Source organism: Amborella trichopoda, chromosome 12, assembly GCF_054954075.1.
Source record: "Amborella trichopoda isolate Santa Cruz 75 chromosome 12, AtrichopodaSantaCruz75HAP2 v2.0, whole genome shotgun sequence".
NCBI lineage: Eukaryota > Viridiplantae > Streptophyta > Magnoliopsida > Amborellales > Amborellaceae > Amborella > Amborella trichopoda.
Window position 1 is genome coordinate 1000802 of NC_142347.1, and position 18140 is coordinate 1018941.

Here is an 18140-nt window from a genome sequence, read left to right on the forward strand (position 1 = left end):
ATGTATTGCATGCTTCCACAGAGTTAGATGCTTTTTTGGCAGATAATTCAAAGGACTCTTGTTTTCGCCTTGTTTCTTCTCTTCTTAAAATGAAAGGTGTTTCGGTCAAAAAGTTGAAACTTGTTTAGAAATTAGACCAGTAAACAAGAACATTTGCATGAAATCTTACAAATTCTTTTATGCTTTATTATTGGGTGTGGTTTGTATAAGGCTCAAACCCTAAACAATCAGATTAAAGTGTATCTTCAAATAATGCTGAAATATTTTGTTTCAGTATCATCAATCTTTATGATGGTCTGAAAATTCATTTTCATCTCTAATTATAAAAGGGAAAAAGTTTATATACAGCTAAGGCTCTAAACAATCACATTCGAACGTATCTCAAAAATTTTGCTAGATGATAATGTTTTGATACCTAAAAGTCCTCAAATTGATCATCTCGATCTCAAGATGTATGGACATAAGAAAACAGTTGATTTTAAGCTTTGAAAATAATGTATTTTTTGACCATCAATTTTTAAGATTTTTAAGTTTTCAAAGATCTATAGATCTACACCATTTTTAAAGCTTTAAAATTTATAAATAAAAATAAAAATATATCTTAAGGCTATTACAAAGATTTCTAGTGTTGAAACCACATTTCTCGATACTATCTAAAGGTAGGCTCTAATTTGATTGTTTAGAGCCTAGGCTCTATACAAAATGCACCCATTATCTTATCGGACAACTTTCAACCATATCTTTTTAGGTTTATCTTTTGCCATTTTCAGTCCTTCAACTTGAATTAATTCATACCTCATAATATGTGATGTACTTAGTTGGCACCACATATGGCTAGCCCACCTAAGTCTACTCTATCTCATTATAATCTTTAATTATAAAATCAAAAATTTTAAAAATAGCGTAGATCGAGCAAATCTACAAATACTTGAAAATCTTGAAATTTGATGGTCTAAATAATATGTTACAAAATGCATTATTTTTTATACTTGAAATATTTTTTTTTTATGTCCATACCTCTTGAAATTGAGATGATCGAATTCGAGGATTTTTCATCATTGAAATAACTTATTCTAGAAAACTTTTGAGGTGCACCTTAATTTGATTGTTTAGGGCTCCACCCTTATATAAATTTATTCGTTTATTATTTCACCAAAAGTATAGGGGTATTGTAATTAAGAAAAGCTTTTTATTCTTCCCCTACAACATAAAACTTATATGCTTCTTCTTATCCAACCGTTTATTCTGATTGGAGGGCTAAGATTTGCCACAATCACAATGTCACGTCTCTATACTATTTTATTTTTAATTTTTTTACATAAAACATTTTGACACCAAATTTTAGACGTCTAATCCTCTATTAAACTCGCACTTATAAATGATATAAAAAAATATTATCAATAAAATAAAGTGATCAAAATACTTTTGAAAAAATATTTTGGCCATTATATTTTATCAAAAAATTATTTTTAGTATTTTTATAGATGCACACCAACAAGAAGATAACAAGTACCAAATTTCATGTTCATAAAATTCATATTATAAAAATTAAAAATAAAATAATATGAGGGGTCGGATCGGATTAAAGTTGAAGAGACCCACGACACACCTGCTGCCGCGGTTATATCACTTCTCCCCGAAAAATAATCAGGAGTATTTCGATGATTTGCAAATAGGGGCATTTTAGTCATTTTTACTAATGACTGACTTAAGGGGATCTACCGAAAAGTTTACGTGCTCTCATCTTTTTGGTCATTCTCTCTCTAAAAAGCTCTCTCTCTCTCTCTCCTCTTTTTTTGTCTACTCCCTCTCTAAATCTATCTTTCTCTCTCCTCTTTTTTTTTTGTATTTTTTGTCCGTGCTTAAAAGGCAGAGACAGTAAAAAGCTTGAGGACACTGTTGAGACTTGCAGAGAGAGCTTTTCTCAATCTCATTCATTTACAACTTCACATTTTCCCCCTTTTCTCCATTTTATATTGCCTTTTTTTCATGCATTTTTCTGAATCGTATATATGTATATATATAATGTGGAAATAGAAGAAGAGAGGAGCTTAAATAGCCGTTAATTCATCTCTGGTTTCTTTTGAGGTGGTAAGAAGATGGGCAGGAAAGGTCAGTTTTTGATCTTCTTCTCCTTATTCTGCAACTGGGTTTTGAATCTGAGCTCTGTTAATGGCGCCACGGATGCAGCGGATGGTGAGTGGTGACCATTCCAATGGCTTTTCTTTGCATTTTTGCTCCTGCATTTTGATGGGTGATAATGTTACGTATCAACCAGCCATTTAAGACTGCATTTGTTGTATATCTTAAGCATTTGGTGGGTATTTATTCCTGTTCATTGATGCTCTGTTTTGTTGCAAACGTTTAAAACAGAAAAAAAAGAAAAAAAGAAAAAAAAAATAGCTCTCTTTGGTTATGATTTATTGGATTTTTTGCCCCTTCTCCCCCTTTTATTTACGCTAATATTGGGATTTTTTTTTTCAATGAATCGTATTGGTTTTTTCTCTGTGGATGTTATGAAATGTTGAATGGATTTCCTTCTTTTTTCCCGTCTGTGTTTTTTTCCCTTCAATTTTATTTGGTTTTCTCAGAACATTGATCATATCATGTTAAAATTATTTTTTTCATTATTTTTCTTGTTCTGCATTTTAAGCAGTGGAGTGGAAGAATGCCGGATTTGTAATTTCATTTGACTATAATTATGGGAATTTCTAATTTAGGGCTTCAGAAATTTGAGAAAATGTAGATCACGGTATTGTGTTATTAGCTGAAATTTGCCCACATGATGGGGACTGTGAGATGGATCCTTGATTGGAAGTAGATGTAATCACCAAATCCTGAGTTTGAATATAACCCCATTTACTTGACGCGGAGAAAACGCGGAGAATTTCTTTAGAATCCTACTCTAAGGATGATTTTTCTTCTTCTTCTTAGGAATTTTTGGAAATCTCTGTTTCAATTATTGCAGAACTCTATGGTGATTTAGTGCATGGTAAATGTGAATATATTAATATGTCAATTTGATATGAAAAATGTTGGGCTTTCTTTTTCTATTTTGGGTTATTTTTTATTCCCTTTGTTTTAGTTGTTGCAAATACTAAAGGGGTACACATTATATGACGAGTTTAGGTTGATCATGTGGGTTTCTGCTTTAAAACAGAGAAGTACATACTCCTTGGGTAATGTTTTTGGTATGCTTTATATAACACTTGCTTCATTTTGGTTGTTTATTGCTGTCTCTGCATCGCTGTTGTATCTGTCAGCTAAAATTAGTTGCTCCGGAATCTCAGTCAAGAACATCCTATATTGCTTATACTTCATTATGTTGTTTTTCCGAATTTTCGGTTCTAAGACCCACCATTTTCTTACTCACATGAGATTGATTGTGTGCGTAAGGCCACTGAATATTCTCCTTACCCTTGATGAAAACATTTACTTGAGCTCAATTTCTGTATTGATCTAGTTTCTCTTATATCCCTCAACATGTTATTTATGCACCCACTTAAATCTACCTCTTTTTTGAGTCTCTTTTTTCTTCTTGTGCACCTCTTTTTTTGACCATCAATTTTCTTCTTTTGCAGTTTCTGCCCTTAATGTCATGTACAACAGCCTAAACTCTCCTGGTCAGCTCTCTGGTTGGACTTCTAATGGAGGCGATCCTTGTGGGCAGAATTGGAGAGGGGTCACATGCTCTGGTTCTTCAGTTACAGAACTGTAAGATATCTCTCCAATGTTTCATGTCACATAATTTCTCTCCATTACTGTACAAGATTTTCTACCCTTTCCTCATTTGGGTGGTAAGTTGAGTATAGTCATCTCTAATATGTTTTCCTTTTATGCATTTCTTGAGCAGCAAATTATCAGGTCTTGGACTGTCTGGTTCATTGGGCTATCAGCTTACCAGTCTGACTTCTCTAACTACCTTGTGAGTCTGTGTGTGTGTGTGTGTGTGTGTGTGTGTGTGTGAGAGAGAGAGAGAGAGAGAGAGAGAGAGAGAGCATTCAAATAGAGATATGCCTGCGTAATTTTTTCATCTTAAAGAGGTTTTGATATGAAATAATGGTTTGTTGAACTTTGTAGTGATGTGAGCAATAACAATTTTGGAAACGACATACCATATCAGCTTCCTCCAAATCTTTCAAGACTGTAAGTTATGAGCACTAGAGATGAGAACTACCTTTCTGTAGCCATTTGTATTTGCCACCTATAATCTGAAGAGAAAATATGAATGTGCAGAAATTTAGCAGAAAATTCTTTTACCGGGAACATCCAATATTCTATCGCGCAAATGTCTGCTCTTCAATATCTGTAAGTGGCATCTGAATGCTTTTATTTCTTCCTCAATTGTGAGTTTCTTGGCTGTCGTCCTCCTTTTTCTTTTCTTTATTATAATAAATGCATCCTTATTTTATGTTTTCTTCCAGTAACTAAGTGTTAAATATCCTAACCATCTTGGAAGCAATTCATGGACTTTCAATTTTTTATTTTATTTTATAACTATATCTAGGAACTGTCAATGAAGTGTGGAATTCTGTGGTTATGCAGAAATATTGGTCATAATCAACTCCAGGGTCAGTTGAGTGACATCTTTGGGCAGCTTTCTAGTCTCACCACTCTGTGAGATACTATCTCTCTTTTCTTGTTTAGGATATTATGATGATTGTGCTTTATGACTGCCACTAGGTATTGTGTTCATTTCATCTTTCATCCTATTGTTCTTCCAAATGTTGCTCGAAAGCATTGCATTGACAATGACATGGTTAAAACTACCTTAATGCAAAACTGAGACCCCAAGGTATACGTTGTATTGCGACAGGTTTTGGGGGCAAAAAAACCATTAAGAAAATGACAATTTACAGAAAAAATACAGAAAGAAGAGGAAATCTATGTAATGAAACATAAAAACTGTAGTGAAATAGGAGACAAGAGTTCAAGGCCAAAACAACTCAATGAGGATATGACTCTTTTCATAAAAAAGATTTTAAAAGCTGTGTGTGTGTGTGTGTGTGTGTGTGTGTGTGAGAGAGAGAGAGAGAGAGAGAGAGAGAGAGAGAGAGAGAGAGAGAGAGAGAGAGAGAGCAATTCCCAGTCAACCAAACATTACATCTAGTTTTGGCACTTCTCTTACTGCAAATAATCGTTATATTTTTAAAGAGTCTTGGCTGTTTAAATAGCTATGGGACAGTGAGTAAACTACACTAATGATCCTCATATTGGTGTCTCTCTTGTTGGAACTTATTGTGCCACACATATGTTCATAACATGCATTATTTTGACAGAAAGACATGACAACTCATGAATACATCATGTAAATTGTTGCTTCAGATTTTATGGCTGTTGTGTGAAAGCAATTTTTTGTGCTTATCTGTCTGGACTGCTCTTTTGGCTTTCTGGCTAGGTCGTATCACAACCTGAATGTGTCATTTGTGTCGAATGTGTCATTTGTGTCCCTACTCTAGAAACAATTCTTACGCAAAATCGAAAAGCACAGATGAAAACATGGCCTTTCTTGCTTGCATGCTCATTCTCACTTCTGGGGTGCTTCTGTTTTTATTTTAATACATTTCAAGAACTATACATATATGGTCTATAGGACTGGTTACTATTCCTAGCCAGTTTACAACTTTGGTAGGTTACATCAAACATTTTATGCTTCCATGCTATGGTTTTTGGGAGAAATTTCACTTGCATTGATGATGCAGATTGTCTGTTTAATTATTATATCAATCTTTCGAACTTTCTAAGGATGTCTCTGAAGCTCTCCTCCATATGTCAGGGATCTGTCCTCTAATCGTCTGAATGGTAATCTTCCTGAAAGCTTCAGCTCTCTCACAAGTCTGACCACTCTGTAAGAAAACTGTCAGAACCTCTGATGTTATCATCTTGAGATAGTTTCCATCTTTGGTTGATTGTTTATCAATTATCATTGTGCAGGTCTTTGCAAGACAACCAGTTTACTGGTCCCATTGATGTCCTTGCCAACCTTCCCCTTCAAAATCTGTGAGTGATCCATTTAATGGTGCTTCAAATGTGGTTGCTTTTTGCTTTTTCTTCTTGGTTAACTAATCTATTTGCATCAGTTATAATCGGAAAACTTCTCAGCTTTTCTTGTTTAATGTTCGTCAATACCAGGAATGTGGCAAATAACCATTTCAGTGGATGGATCCCTGGCTCATTAAACAACATACGAAATTTCCAGTAAGCATTTGCACCTCACTCATTTCAATCTTTCAGAGTTTGTTGATGATAGGTTTGATCACATTGTGTTATTTGGGTTCACCAAGTTCTTCTGCCAAATCTCAATGTAACTCATTAGTCATTTCTTGTTTAGTAACGCATCTTGCTTTTTTCTTTTATTTTTGTTATTAGCGTAATTGCTAAGTGATTCAAGACATTTCCTTATGTTCTTGCAGGAAGGATGGTAATTCGTGGACATCTGGACCTGCCCCACCTCCTCCTCCATACTCAACTCCACCTCCTGGGCGTCGGGCCAGCCCAGGCCATAAGTCAGGGGGTGGTAACAGTCCATCAAATTCTGGTGGAGGTAGCAATAAATCAGGTTTGAGTGGTGGAGGAATAGCTGGAATAGTGATAACGATTTTGGTTATTGGTGGGATTTTAGCATTCTTTTTAGTGAGGAAGAGATCAAAGAAAGGTGGACTTGTAGAGAAGCAAAGCCATGATCAGCCATTTACACCCCTTGTCTCCAATGATATTAAAGGTGATCGCTTTTTTCTTTTCTTTGCATGTGAATTGCTTTATTTAGTAGCTTTGTTTACAATTTGTCCCTTGTTTCAATGACTACTTTTATCTGTATAATTCACAGTGCGAGTGCGGTTGGCAACATCGGGGCTTGGGTATTTGTTTTGGCCATTACTGTCTTGCTTGTATATGTATTTGCTCTATGCCATGATCTAGGTGCAAAGGTGTTCGGTGCTTTATGATAACCTTTGCTTTGCAAGATTTGTAGTTTCTTCTTTCTATGTGCCTAGAATTTATTCATTCCTGAAATATAGCATGCAAGGACAACATAGACAAGGCAAAGATCGAGATGTTTGAGGACTTGGTGTTGTGACTCCACCAAGATGAATAGTTCTCTAGTCTAGTTTGAAGGCTTGTGACCCCAATTTTCGTTCCTTACCACTCGGCTCCATTCTAATTTGTGAATGCCAAATGATTATGGATTGTAGCATTGAAAGCCATGTCTGACGCATTTAGAGTTTGAAACAGACATGCTGACAAGGCATGCAACAGTGGGTTTACTAGTTTTAGGGCTGTTTTGGTATTTTTCTTCATGACCCAACACTCCAACATTGCATCTTTGTGAGACTGCTTGTCTCAGATGTACAATATAGATGTCTAAACCATTAGACATCAGTGTCACAGTTTCACGACACATGTCTTAGTAATTAAAATCGCATGTCTAAGTTGTGAGATCGCATGTCTTAGTCATGAGCAGTGTTTGCAAAATTGAACCGGAATGGTAACTGGACATGGGCCTGGGAGCGGTTAGAACCGGAACCGGACTAATCGGTGAAGTAGATTTTTTTTTTTTTAAAAAAAAAAGGGTCAAGAACCCCCAAAAAAATTTTAAAAAAATAAAAAATTAGGAAAGCTTAGATTACGTGTATATTATTACATACATTTATCTTACAAAAATAAAATTAAAACAACTTTTTATGTAAGTTAAATATTTGAATACTACGATCATGTACATGATCCCAAGCAAGTCACATAAATCGTTTTGTTTCCTAGAATGCAGTCTGATAATAAGTTTACAACACCTTACCACCAATGTATTACCCCAGTGTAAATATGCACTCTAGATGTTCAGGTGTTGCGGAAACATTACATTCGTCTATGCTTATTACTAAAAAATATAAGCACACATATATGTTTACGCACTCTAGTTTCAAGTTTTACAACACTTCAAGATACTGCTAATCACAATTAGAAACAATGGAAAAGAAATTGATCCACCAACTTTTACATGTCCATCTAGAATTTCATTTGTAAAAGACAAGATGTCACAAGATTGTCATATTAATTAAAACAATATATTTTTATCAAAATAAATAAATTTATCAAAAAATATTATTTTATTAAGAAAATAGAAAAACACTTTCCATATTCATAAAAAATAATAATTTTATTAAGAAAAATATTTTTTTTGGAAAAATTGATTTTGCAAGAACTTCTAAAATTGAGCAACATTTCAAGCAAGAAACGACAGTAAATGTTTGGATAATTGAACAAATCAACGCACAAGCCTTTAATTGAAAAATATTCAGTATTTTTTATTTAATTGAAAAATCGTGGAAAATTCATATCTGTGAAATCGAGCAAGAAAAAAATTCATATAAAAATATTTACTCAATAATAAATAAGCTTACCTATCTTATGTGATAGATGAAGCCTTGATGATCAAAATACACAAATCAATTTGATAAAAAAGGGCCAAAAAATCGTTCCAAAATCTGTTTTTTTTTATCGAACACAAGTTCTTCGAGCAGCAGCTTTTCTGGCGAAAATCAGCCCCCAATATTTTGTTTTTTGAACAAATTGAAGGAGGCATATGGTAGATGATTTGATTAGGATTAAAAGCCCTCAAATTTCAGCAAAAACCATTGGCTATTCGAATTTTCTTGTTTTATAGACAATAAATCGTGTTTTACAGCTACAAGTCATGAAAAATGGCAAGAAAATGAATAAAGAAAGCTTGAAAAAATCAACCCGTGAATTCCTGCATCAAATAATGGCCGTTATTTTAAGTATATTGTTATTTGTTCATAAAAGCTGTTATATCCGCTAACCGGTTCGGTTAGTAGCAAAATTGGTCAGTTTGACCAAAACATGGCTAGTTCGACCCCTAACCGCCCGGTTATGGGCCCGAAATTTTGTGGGGTTGTACCCTAGGCTAAGAGATGCCCAAAACCGCCCCTAACCGGACTCGGAACCCTAGCAGTTCCGAGCTAACCGGCCGGTTCCAGTTCTAACCGGCCTGTTTTTCCTACAATGGTCATGAGACATGCAATCCGTGAGGCATCTAGCTCTCAGATGTAAGCCACACTTGTCTGGATTAGTAATTGTAAATTTTCAAGTAGTAGTAGTTTATATGCTGAGTTCTCCTCTTTTCATATTGTTACTACTAGTATTAAACAATTCTTAGGAGTAATATGTAAGTGGTAATAAATTATAATAATTTTTTTTGTAATATACACGTATATCCTCCTAAAATCTTGTTATTTTAAAATACCAAAAATTTTATGTTATTACGTCTATCCCAATTTGTTCATAATTTTTCAAAAGTGACAATTTGCCCCCTACTTTGGATTTTGAGAATCCGAAGTTGAACATTTATACTGTAGGGAGGCTTAAGAATACTTTGGAATTTGAAAATCCGAAGTATTTTAGTTGAGCAAACACTTGGGAACTTGAAATCCGAAGTATTTTAGTTGGATAAATACTTTGGAATTGTTTAAATTTGATAAAGAAAACTTTGGAATTTCAAGTTCCGAAGTATTTGCTCAACTAAAATACTTTGGACTTGAGATCCCAAAGTTTTCTTACGCCTCCTTGTAGGCCTCATTGGTTGGGTATATATAAATCTTAAACTTCGGGTTCCCAAAATCCAAAGTAGGGGCAATATCATCATTTTTTAAAATGCAAACAAATTGAGTACAGACATAATAATATGACAATTTTGGTATTTTTTTGGTAATGGGACTTTAGGAGGATATATGTGTAAATTACTAGAATTATTTATAAGGAAAATATCAGTTAAAGGGTCAAATTACCTTACAAATCATTAAAGGTGTGAAATCATCTTATTTAATTTAAGAATGTTATTTTTTAAGTTTCATTTCACTCACGTACCTCTTGGAACAATAGAGTACAAAATGACTAAATTGCCTCTATTTAGGATTGGGAACCTGAACAAGCAAGGGAATTTTGGTAATTTGGTTCTCAATTGAGTGGCCAGAGAAAATGACAAAAATATCCTTTATTCTTTGGGTTTAGCATTTGCAACCAGGACTTTCAATTGAAAAAAGAAAAAAGAACACTAACCTTGAACAACTAGGGGTTTTTTTGTCATTTGGTTGTTGAACGTTGCTAATTCTGATGAACCATGGGAATTTTCATTATTTGACTCAGGTCACTTAACTGGGTTAAATTACCAGAAGCGCTTGCTTATTTAGGGCTTCCAATCCCGAACAAGGGCAATTTGGTCATTTTTTACTTTTTTTTAATAGGCACCTGAGTGAAATGGAACTTATAAAGCAATGCTCCTAATTTTAAATAGGATGGTTTGATACCTCTAATGATTTTCTATCGTAATTTGACCCTTTAATTGATATTTTCCTATTTTTATACTAATATGTATTATGTATTATGTACATAAAAACGAAAAAGGAAACTGGTGAGTGTCTACCATATGACACTCTGTCTCAATTTAAGACACACGTCTTACTGTTAGTCATGTGTCTTATTTGAGAATTCGGGATGTGTCACTCCCATACAGTATAGATCTGTATGAACATGTTGTGTCTCACACTCTTAATTTTTTTAAGACATTGTCTACAATACGTATCCATGTCAAAACTTGAGACCTGTGTCAGCTTCCTTGTAACATATGGGCGATTGTGTTTTGATTTGCACCAGCCATCCTTGTGGGAAGGCTAATCCGCAAACACACCTTTTGTCATAACGAATGTGATATAGTTGCAACACTATACATTTTAAATTGTGCATAAACTGTGCAAGGTTTGTTTTATCGTTTGGTTTTGAATGTGAAGGTTAATCGTATCTTATTAATGCAACAGCTCATTTAGTTGTTTAGGGAAAAAGGTGTAATTTCCTGTGCCTTATTCTGGTCAAGAGATATGCCATTGGATAGGTACACCGCTCCTAGAAATTTTCAAAAAGCTCTATCATAGTGATGATGTACCTGTTTGTGTGCCTCAAGATGTAAATTTAATTCTCTCTGGAGTGAGACTGCTCATATGGTTTAGCTATTTTCGCAGTCTTGTTACTTCCCTTGGACAAGGGATCGCATTACCTTTTTTTTTCTGGTACACAGTTTCTTACCTTTATGACCACATTCAAGTTTGTCACTACCCAGGGATGAGAAAATTTGTCACCCAGTCATTACAGTGAAGCTCTGCCTATTCTTCAAACATAATAAAAGTACTTATTTATCTTTTAATAATCCAAACTTTTCCTATTTTTGTTGTTCCCCAACCATAATTATCTCTCGTTGCACTTTTCATTTTCTCCTTTATTCCCAAAGTTGTCAATCTTTATCAAAATATCAAAAGTCTCAATTTTATATAGATTTGAGGTTTAGACTTTACAGGCTACAAAATACTTGGCGGAAATTCCATTTGTCCACTAGTTGTTTGAGTGCGATCTCATAATAATATTTGAGTATGGTATTTTTATCATCTTGATATAGGTTGTCTTCCAAGAAAAATGAATTCATCTTGGTATAGTCTATTCTCTAACCACTTTCTATTGGGCAGAAATGAAGTCTATACAACCATCTTCATCAATCGACACTGCCTCGATCCAACCAGCTTCTATTGCTCTTAAACCTCCTCCCATGGAGAGGCACAAATCATTTGATGAGGAAGAATTTGCTGCAAACAAAATCACTGTTAAGCCTAAAAGAGAGAAAAAAGCTCCAATAAGTGCCAACCCATATTCAATAGCAGACTTGCAGATAGCCACAGGCAGCTTTGGCATTGATAACCTTATTGGTGAGGGCTCCATTGGACGTGTTTATAGAGCACAATTTCCTGATGGAAAGGTAAGGCTTTATTCTCAATTGGATGACTAGTCAAAAAACTATATTCATGTTGCTTATTGAAAAAAGGAAAACCTAAACTTGATTCATGTTGGTTGATGGGTTTTGTTAATTGTTTATGCATATGGTCTCTTATATTCGTCAAAATGCCTTGGATCACTGACAGATTATTTGTCTCGTAACCTCGTCTAAGTTCCATCATGGATTAATTCACATGATCATCAGCATGCCTATGTAAAGTTGGCTAAATTATATGCCTAAGGAATTATTGTTGCAAATTGATCAGATCCTTTTGGTGTGCTGTAGAATCAGACAAGCCAAAAGCAGGGTTAGAATTTAATCTTCTGTTTAGAAGATATTGATATCTTTTCCTGTGTTTGCGGCATATATGATATGCAGTGTAACTGAACCATGCAGAATCTCGCTCTCTGTGGTTTCTCATTCATTCATGTTTGTTCTAATGTTTCAGCCTTATGTTCTTTGTATCTGGTACTTTTTTTTTACTCTCTTTTTTTCATCTGTTTTTCGGGATAAGTTTGATCTTTTTTATTTTTCTTGTATTTTTTGAGTATTAGGTTCTCGCTGTAAAGAAGATTGATTCTTCAGCGCTTCCAAACCAAGAACCTGAAGAATTTATGGAAGCAGTTTCTAATATTTCACAGCTACACCATCCAAACATAACAGAGTTGGTGGGATATTCTTCGGAGCATGGCCAGTATCTTCTTGTCTATGAATTCCTCAAGAATGGTTCACTACATGATTATCTTCACCTCTCTGATGAATTCAGTAGGCCACTCACATGGAACACCCGTGTTAAGATTGCTCTTGGCACAGCTCGGGCTCTAGAGTAAGTCCTTAACTTTTTATGCCTTTATTAGTAAGTCCGTAACTTTGTGCAAGGGCAATTTCATGATTCGCATTGGTTTCTCTAATTATATAGTGAATAACTCAATGAAAGAGCCAATATAATAAAATAGGGAGCTCAAAGTCATTCATTTCATACTGATACTTTTCTGGATATCTCACGTGTTTTATTCAAGGATTGTCAATCCTAACATGTTTCCACTTCAAAATAAACACATGTTATTGTCTTTTTTCTTTTTCAATTCACAACTTTAAATAGAGTTATCAGTGCGAAATATAATTTTAATTGGAGTTATCAGGGCTAAACCTCCTAGGTTATAATGGATGTTGATGGGGAGAGATACTGACCAACCATTCGGGTATGTGCCGCTTTCTGATGGGTTTCACTCTCTCTCCACTGCCATCCATTATATTGCACAATCATTACCCCAATGAACTATGGTTTTGAATAGCTCATTCGATTGTAGCATACTCAGGAATTCTTTGTTTTTTCAGCAATTTAAGAGTTCTATATCGTTACTTTCAGGTACTTACATGAAGTCTGCTCACCATCGGTTGTTCACAAGAACTTCAAGTCTGCCAACATTTTGCTGGACAATGAGTTCAATCCTCATCTATCCGACTGTGGACTGGGAGATTTTGTTGCTAACCCAGATAGTGAGGTAGACATTCCATGCTGTTATCATGACATGCACATTCAAGCTCATTCATAGCTACATGCATATATATGTAGAGTTTGTATACAATGAGACCATTACCTTTTCTGCACAAAGATCAAAAGCACCCCAAACTCTTGTATGTAACATCAGACAGGTGGGTTGTGTCATTCTCGGCACAAAGGTCAAGGGAAGTTTTCTCCCAACTTTTGAGTGTGCTGAATGTTGCACCCCTCCCAATTTCACAGTTGACGACTAGGGATCTTTGTGCTCTTTTTGTTCCAATAGTAAATGGTCTTATTGTACATTTTTCCATATAATGTGTGTATATTTTTCCATGCACACGCACACGCACATGTGCGCACGCACACACAGACAGATTATGTGTTTGCTTTCAGGAAAGTAAAAAACTAAAGCAATTGACATAAAAGACTGACCACAGGATCTATATTGTGTTAAACAAGCTTCTGAAAGGGAAGGGAAATCCCTGAATTATTGTTTATGAGAAACAAAAGTGTTCACAGAACTCATTATTATCATTATTTTTTTGGCTATGCAATAGGCCTCTAATCAGAACCAAGGCTCGGGATACAGTGCTCCTGAGGTTGCCATGTCTGGCGTGTATACTATGAAGAGTGATGTTTACAGCTTTGGTGTGGCCATGCTTGAGCTTCTAACAGGTCGTAAGCCATTTGACAGGTATGTGGAATTTCTTAAGCCCATTACTTGTTTGAACAATGTTGTCAATAATTTGATAAAAATGATCTCAACTTCTTGAGGAATGTTTTTCTTCTTTAAATGAAACATCCAACTAAGCACTGGCAATATTCTTTTTTAATTAAGCAAAATCCACAGAGAGAGAGAGAGAGAGAGAGAGAGAGAGATGTTGATTGCTATCATTTTATAACTATGAATTCGTTACATCAGTTCGAAAGCAAGGTCAGAGCAGTCTTTGGTGAGATGGGCAACACCCCAGCTCCACGACATTGATGCATTGTCAAAGATGGTGGATCCAGGGCTCAAGGAACTCTACCCTGTCAAATCACTTTCTCGGTTTGCTGATGTGGTTGCTCTTTGTGTCCAGGTAAACATTATTATCATGAGAGAATATTATTATTTGTGTCCAGTTTCTATGAAACTGCAGTTTTATTCCAGTGATGACTACCACAGAATCAGATGTTGAAATGGGGGGTCGGGTCAATATCCTGAAATGGATAGTCCACAACCGATGTTGAGACAGCAGTCAACATGGAGCATTTTTAGGGCTCCAAATGGATTTTTTATTGTTTTCAGATCCTTGATCTTTGAAGTAAAATAGCCGGATTTATGAAATTTTGGGACCTCAATCCATCTCCATGGTGGGTTTTGGAGGTGCATCATGGGTGGATTACACCTGCGATGTTACGAAAGCATTTCCCTTAATCTTTTTTTCATTTTAATATAACATGATTTACTACTTTTTTTGGGTGTTTAACTGCTATCAAAACATTTATTATACTATGCAATATGTGATTTTCATAAAATACCACAGTTTTCACTATTCTTCCTACAAAAAGATTCGATCGTTCTTGAAAAATTTCTGTACTTTCAAGTTGCCAATCATGCACCCAATTGACCAGTTAATGCAATAAAGCCAATTATCGGTAGTTTCATCTTTCAAGAATTATTAGTAATTATACAGGTATTGTTTCTTTTAGAGTTTTAGTTATACTGAACTTTTACTTCAGAATTCTTGTTCTTTGTTGGACTTTTTCTCTGCTCTCGTGAAACATCTAGGTAGTAACAAGTAGCGTGGAACAGTTGTCTTTTTTTTCTGTGTTTGTGTGTGTGTGTGTGAGAGAGAGAGAGCATAGTATGTGATGTCAAGAGAGACCTATCAAGAGAGAGAGTGAGAGCACAGTGTGTGATGTCGAGAGAGAACTATCAGAGAGATGTTGAGGGGGAGTGTGTAGAAGTGGTGTTTCAGAGAGAGAGATGTATAGGGCCCATTTCAATCCCCAACTCTCTGCTTACCGTAATGACACAAATAATACTGAATACGTGGCAGCCGGAGCCTGAATTCCGACCGCCCATGTCAGAGGTGGTGCAAGCACTAGTGAGGCTGGTGCAGCGCGCAAGTATGAGCAAGCGTACAAACAGCGAAGATTCAGGAGCTTCACGGAAGGCTGAGGAGCACGACAACCACGAATACTCACTTTAAAACAGCTAGAGAAGTAAGGTGAACGGATTCATATGCCAAAAGCTCTTCATTAGAAAAAAACCTATGGGTGCCGTTCGAAGAAACACAAGGGTTGATTTCAGGGAGGATGGTGTTGGAGAGGGAGGAGGGCTCTTGTTGTTTATTGAATGTATGTTAGTTTTTGTGCTCATTTATTTGAGAAAAGAAAACAAATGATATTTGGTAATGTTTGTAGGGAGAAGGAACATGGATCTCTTGTGGAGAGTGTCTATATTGTGATCCTTTTCTTTATTGCCTTGAACCTGTTAAAACTTTGTAGATGTTTTAAATCAGAAGTTAAAGGGGGGAGAGAGGGAGACTGAGGCATAGAAGATTGAAAGGTGCTGTCTATATAATTAGAATTGTATACTATTGTATTATGTAAGACCACCTACTTTTGGTACGAGAAGATAGAATCAATCAAAACTCTTGAAGTGTTTCATTTTTTTTTGCATTGTCCAAGGAAGTGTTTACTTTTTCTTGCATTATCAGGTATTAAATGCCCCTACTGGTGTTTTGGTTGTTTTCAAATATTCTGGAGTATCTTTATTGAAATTGAAATGTAATTGGATTAGCAAAGAGCTAACACTTGGCACCTATAATATAATGAGGTGGATTCTCAGCAGTTAGAAATATTTGGTTTCATTTATCGGGTGGCTCAAAATATATATCACTATTTGAATTTTAACATTTTTTCTAGAAATCAGATCGTGATGAAATTTTGAAAATATATTAAAAAAAAGCATGTACAATAAAAATATAAAATAATATTTTTAAAATATAAAACGATCAAAATATATCTGAAAAATGGAGGTAATTTGATTATTTTAAATTCTTGAAACTATGTTTTTTTATGGTTCACATTAGTGTCTAGCACCCAAACTTTCATCTCAATATGATTTATAAAAAAAATATTAAAATTTAAATAGTGATATGTATTTTTAACCATCTGATAAAGCTCTAACGGTTGAGATTTTGTCTATATTATTATTCATTATAACTGCAAAATGTTTGGTAGCTTTACTCATTGGATTAATATTATGATATATATAATACAAGAAATTTACACTCATACCTCTCTAGATATCTTTTCACAGTTCTCCCTCGAAAATTGATATTACATTCACATCTGCTTATATCCCTCTAAATATTTGTTATTATAGTCTTCCCTTAATTTATATTATGTTTTTTTTTTTTTCTATTTTTTATTTATTTTTGAAAATAAAGTGATGCTCACTTCTGATTGAAGTATCAATATTTTATTTTTTTTACAATTTGACTTTAGACATTCAAATTCTAACGTGTACTTTATTGTGACGGCAAACTTGAATAATAGAAGTTTTAAGACCTTTTAATACGTGAGGATCCAAAGGCAAGATTTTCATTACATGTTGACTTTGAAAATTTATTTTTTTTCCAAAATGTATCTTAAATATTAACTACTTAACATTCTACTCATTTCCAAGTATTCCAACTCTTAGGTTTTTTTTATGGGATTTTTGAAATCAAAAAACAGAAGTGGCAAATATTAAAGGGATTTTATCCTATTGAGAGGATGTATCTTGTGTACAAAAAGGATATAATTATCCGTAGCTATTAGATGCCAAATTTGATAGTGCCCAAATTCGAGAAACTTTTTTTCCAACCGTGTCCAGCCAATAACATACTTATAACCTCACAAATTTCACAGCAAATGAGTAATTGTAATCTCTTTATACCAATAATAATGGTCTCTTTGTATACTTCAATATTAAATAGCCAATAACATACAACTTTGCAAATTTCATGACAAATGAATAATTATGATCTCCTTGTACCAATAGTAATGGTCTTTTTGTATACTTCTTCAATATTAAATAGTTCATCACATAGGTACATTTTGATAAATTTCCCGACAATAAAAAGCATGACTTTAAGTTCAAATCTTTGAACTAAACTAACCAAAACACAAATTTTACAAACTGGAGGAACAGAAGCGTGAAAACATAGAAGTTGAATACCCAAAATCAAAATTTTAATCTACCCAATCTTAAAAACTTAATTTTTTTGGATAAAAATTGTGGATGCAACAAAAGGCATTTTTCAAAAGCACAAGGGAAAGGTTTCTATACTTCCCCTAATGTATATATATTTCTCCCCATCCAGCCTGTGTCCAATTTGATCAAGTGAATCACTCAACATTCAATCCGATTCTTCAAATTTTTTAATTTTTAATTTTTTTTACAAATTGTATGAATATGAAATTTGATACGTATCGCCATCTCAATGGGATGCACCCAAAAAAAAAATCCACAAAATTTTTTTTGATAAAATAAAATAACCAAAATACCTAAAACTTGTAAAGGAATTTTGATCATTCTCTTTTATTGAGTATTTTTTTATATTTCTTATAGGTGCTAATTTAAGAGACGGTTGGACGCCCAAATTTTGGTATCAAAATGTTTTGTAAAAAAATTAAAAATAAAATAGTGTAAAGACATGATTGGGACCATCTCCACAGCCCATAACGAATGGACTGTTGGATAGGGGGAAGTATATAAATTTTGTACATTAGGGAAAGTATAGAAAGCTTGCCCTAATCTCTCTCTCTCTCACT

At 34.4% G+C, this 18140-nt stretch overlaps 1 protein-coding gene across 1 annotated transcript; it reads left to right on the forward strand.

Annotated features, from left to right (window-relative positions):
• The first annotated feature begins 1905 nt into the window (after positions 1 to 1905).
• On the forward strand, positions 1906 to 15991 carry LOC18427469 (protein STRUBBELIG-RECEPTOR FAMILY 6). Its single transcript, XM_006836518.4, has 16 exons — positions 1906 to 2196; positions 3582 to 3714; positions 3854 to 3925; positions 4081 to 4146; positions 4237 to 4308; positions 4546 to 4617; positions 5777 to 5848; positions 5935 to 6000; positions 6133 to 6198; positions 6414 to 6721; positions 11523 to 11809; positions 12382 to 12653; positions 13197 to 13332; positions 13889 to 14025; positions 14254 to 14410; positions 15374 to 15991. Exons 1-16 carry the CDS (start codon positions 2100 to 2102, stop codon positions 15524 to 15526), a joined length of 2166 nt encoding a protein of 721 aa, XP_006836581.1. The 5' UTR covers positions 1906 to 2099; the 3' UTR covers positions 15527 to 15991.
• Positions 15992 to 18140: the final 2149 nt, after the last annotated feature.

Excerpts from the sequence above, each read along its gene's own strand:
- LOC18427469 (XM_006836518.4), top strand. The coding sequence starts at position 2,100 with ATGGGCAGGAAAGGTCAGTTTTTGATCTTCTTCTCCTTATTCTGCAAC. Across the intron at positions 13,333-13,888 it reads TTGCTAACCCAGATAGTGAG|GCCTCTAATCAGAACCAAGG; the intron begins GTAGACATTCCA and ends GCTATGCAATAG. Across the intron at positions 14,411-15,373 it reads TGGTTGCTCTTTGTGTCCAG|CCGGAGCCTGAATTCCGACC; the intron begins GTAAACATTATT and ends AATACGTGGCAG.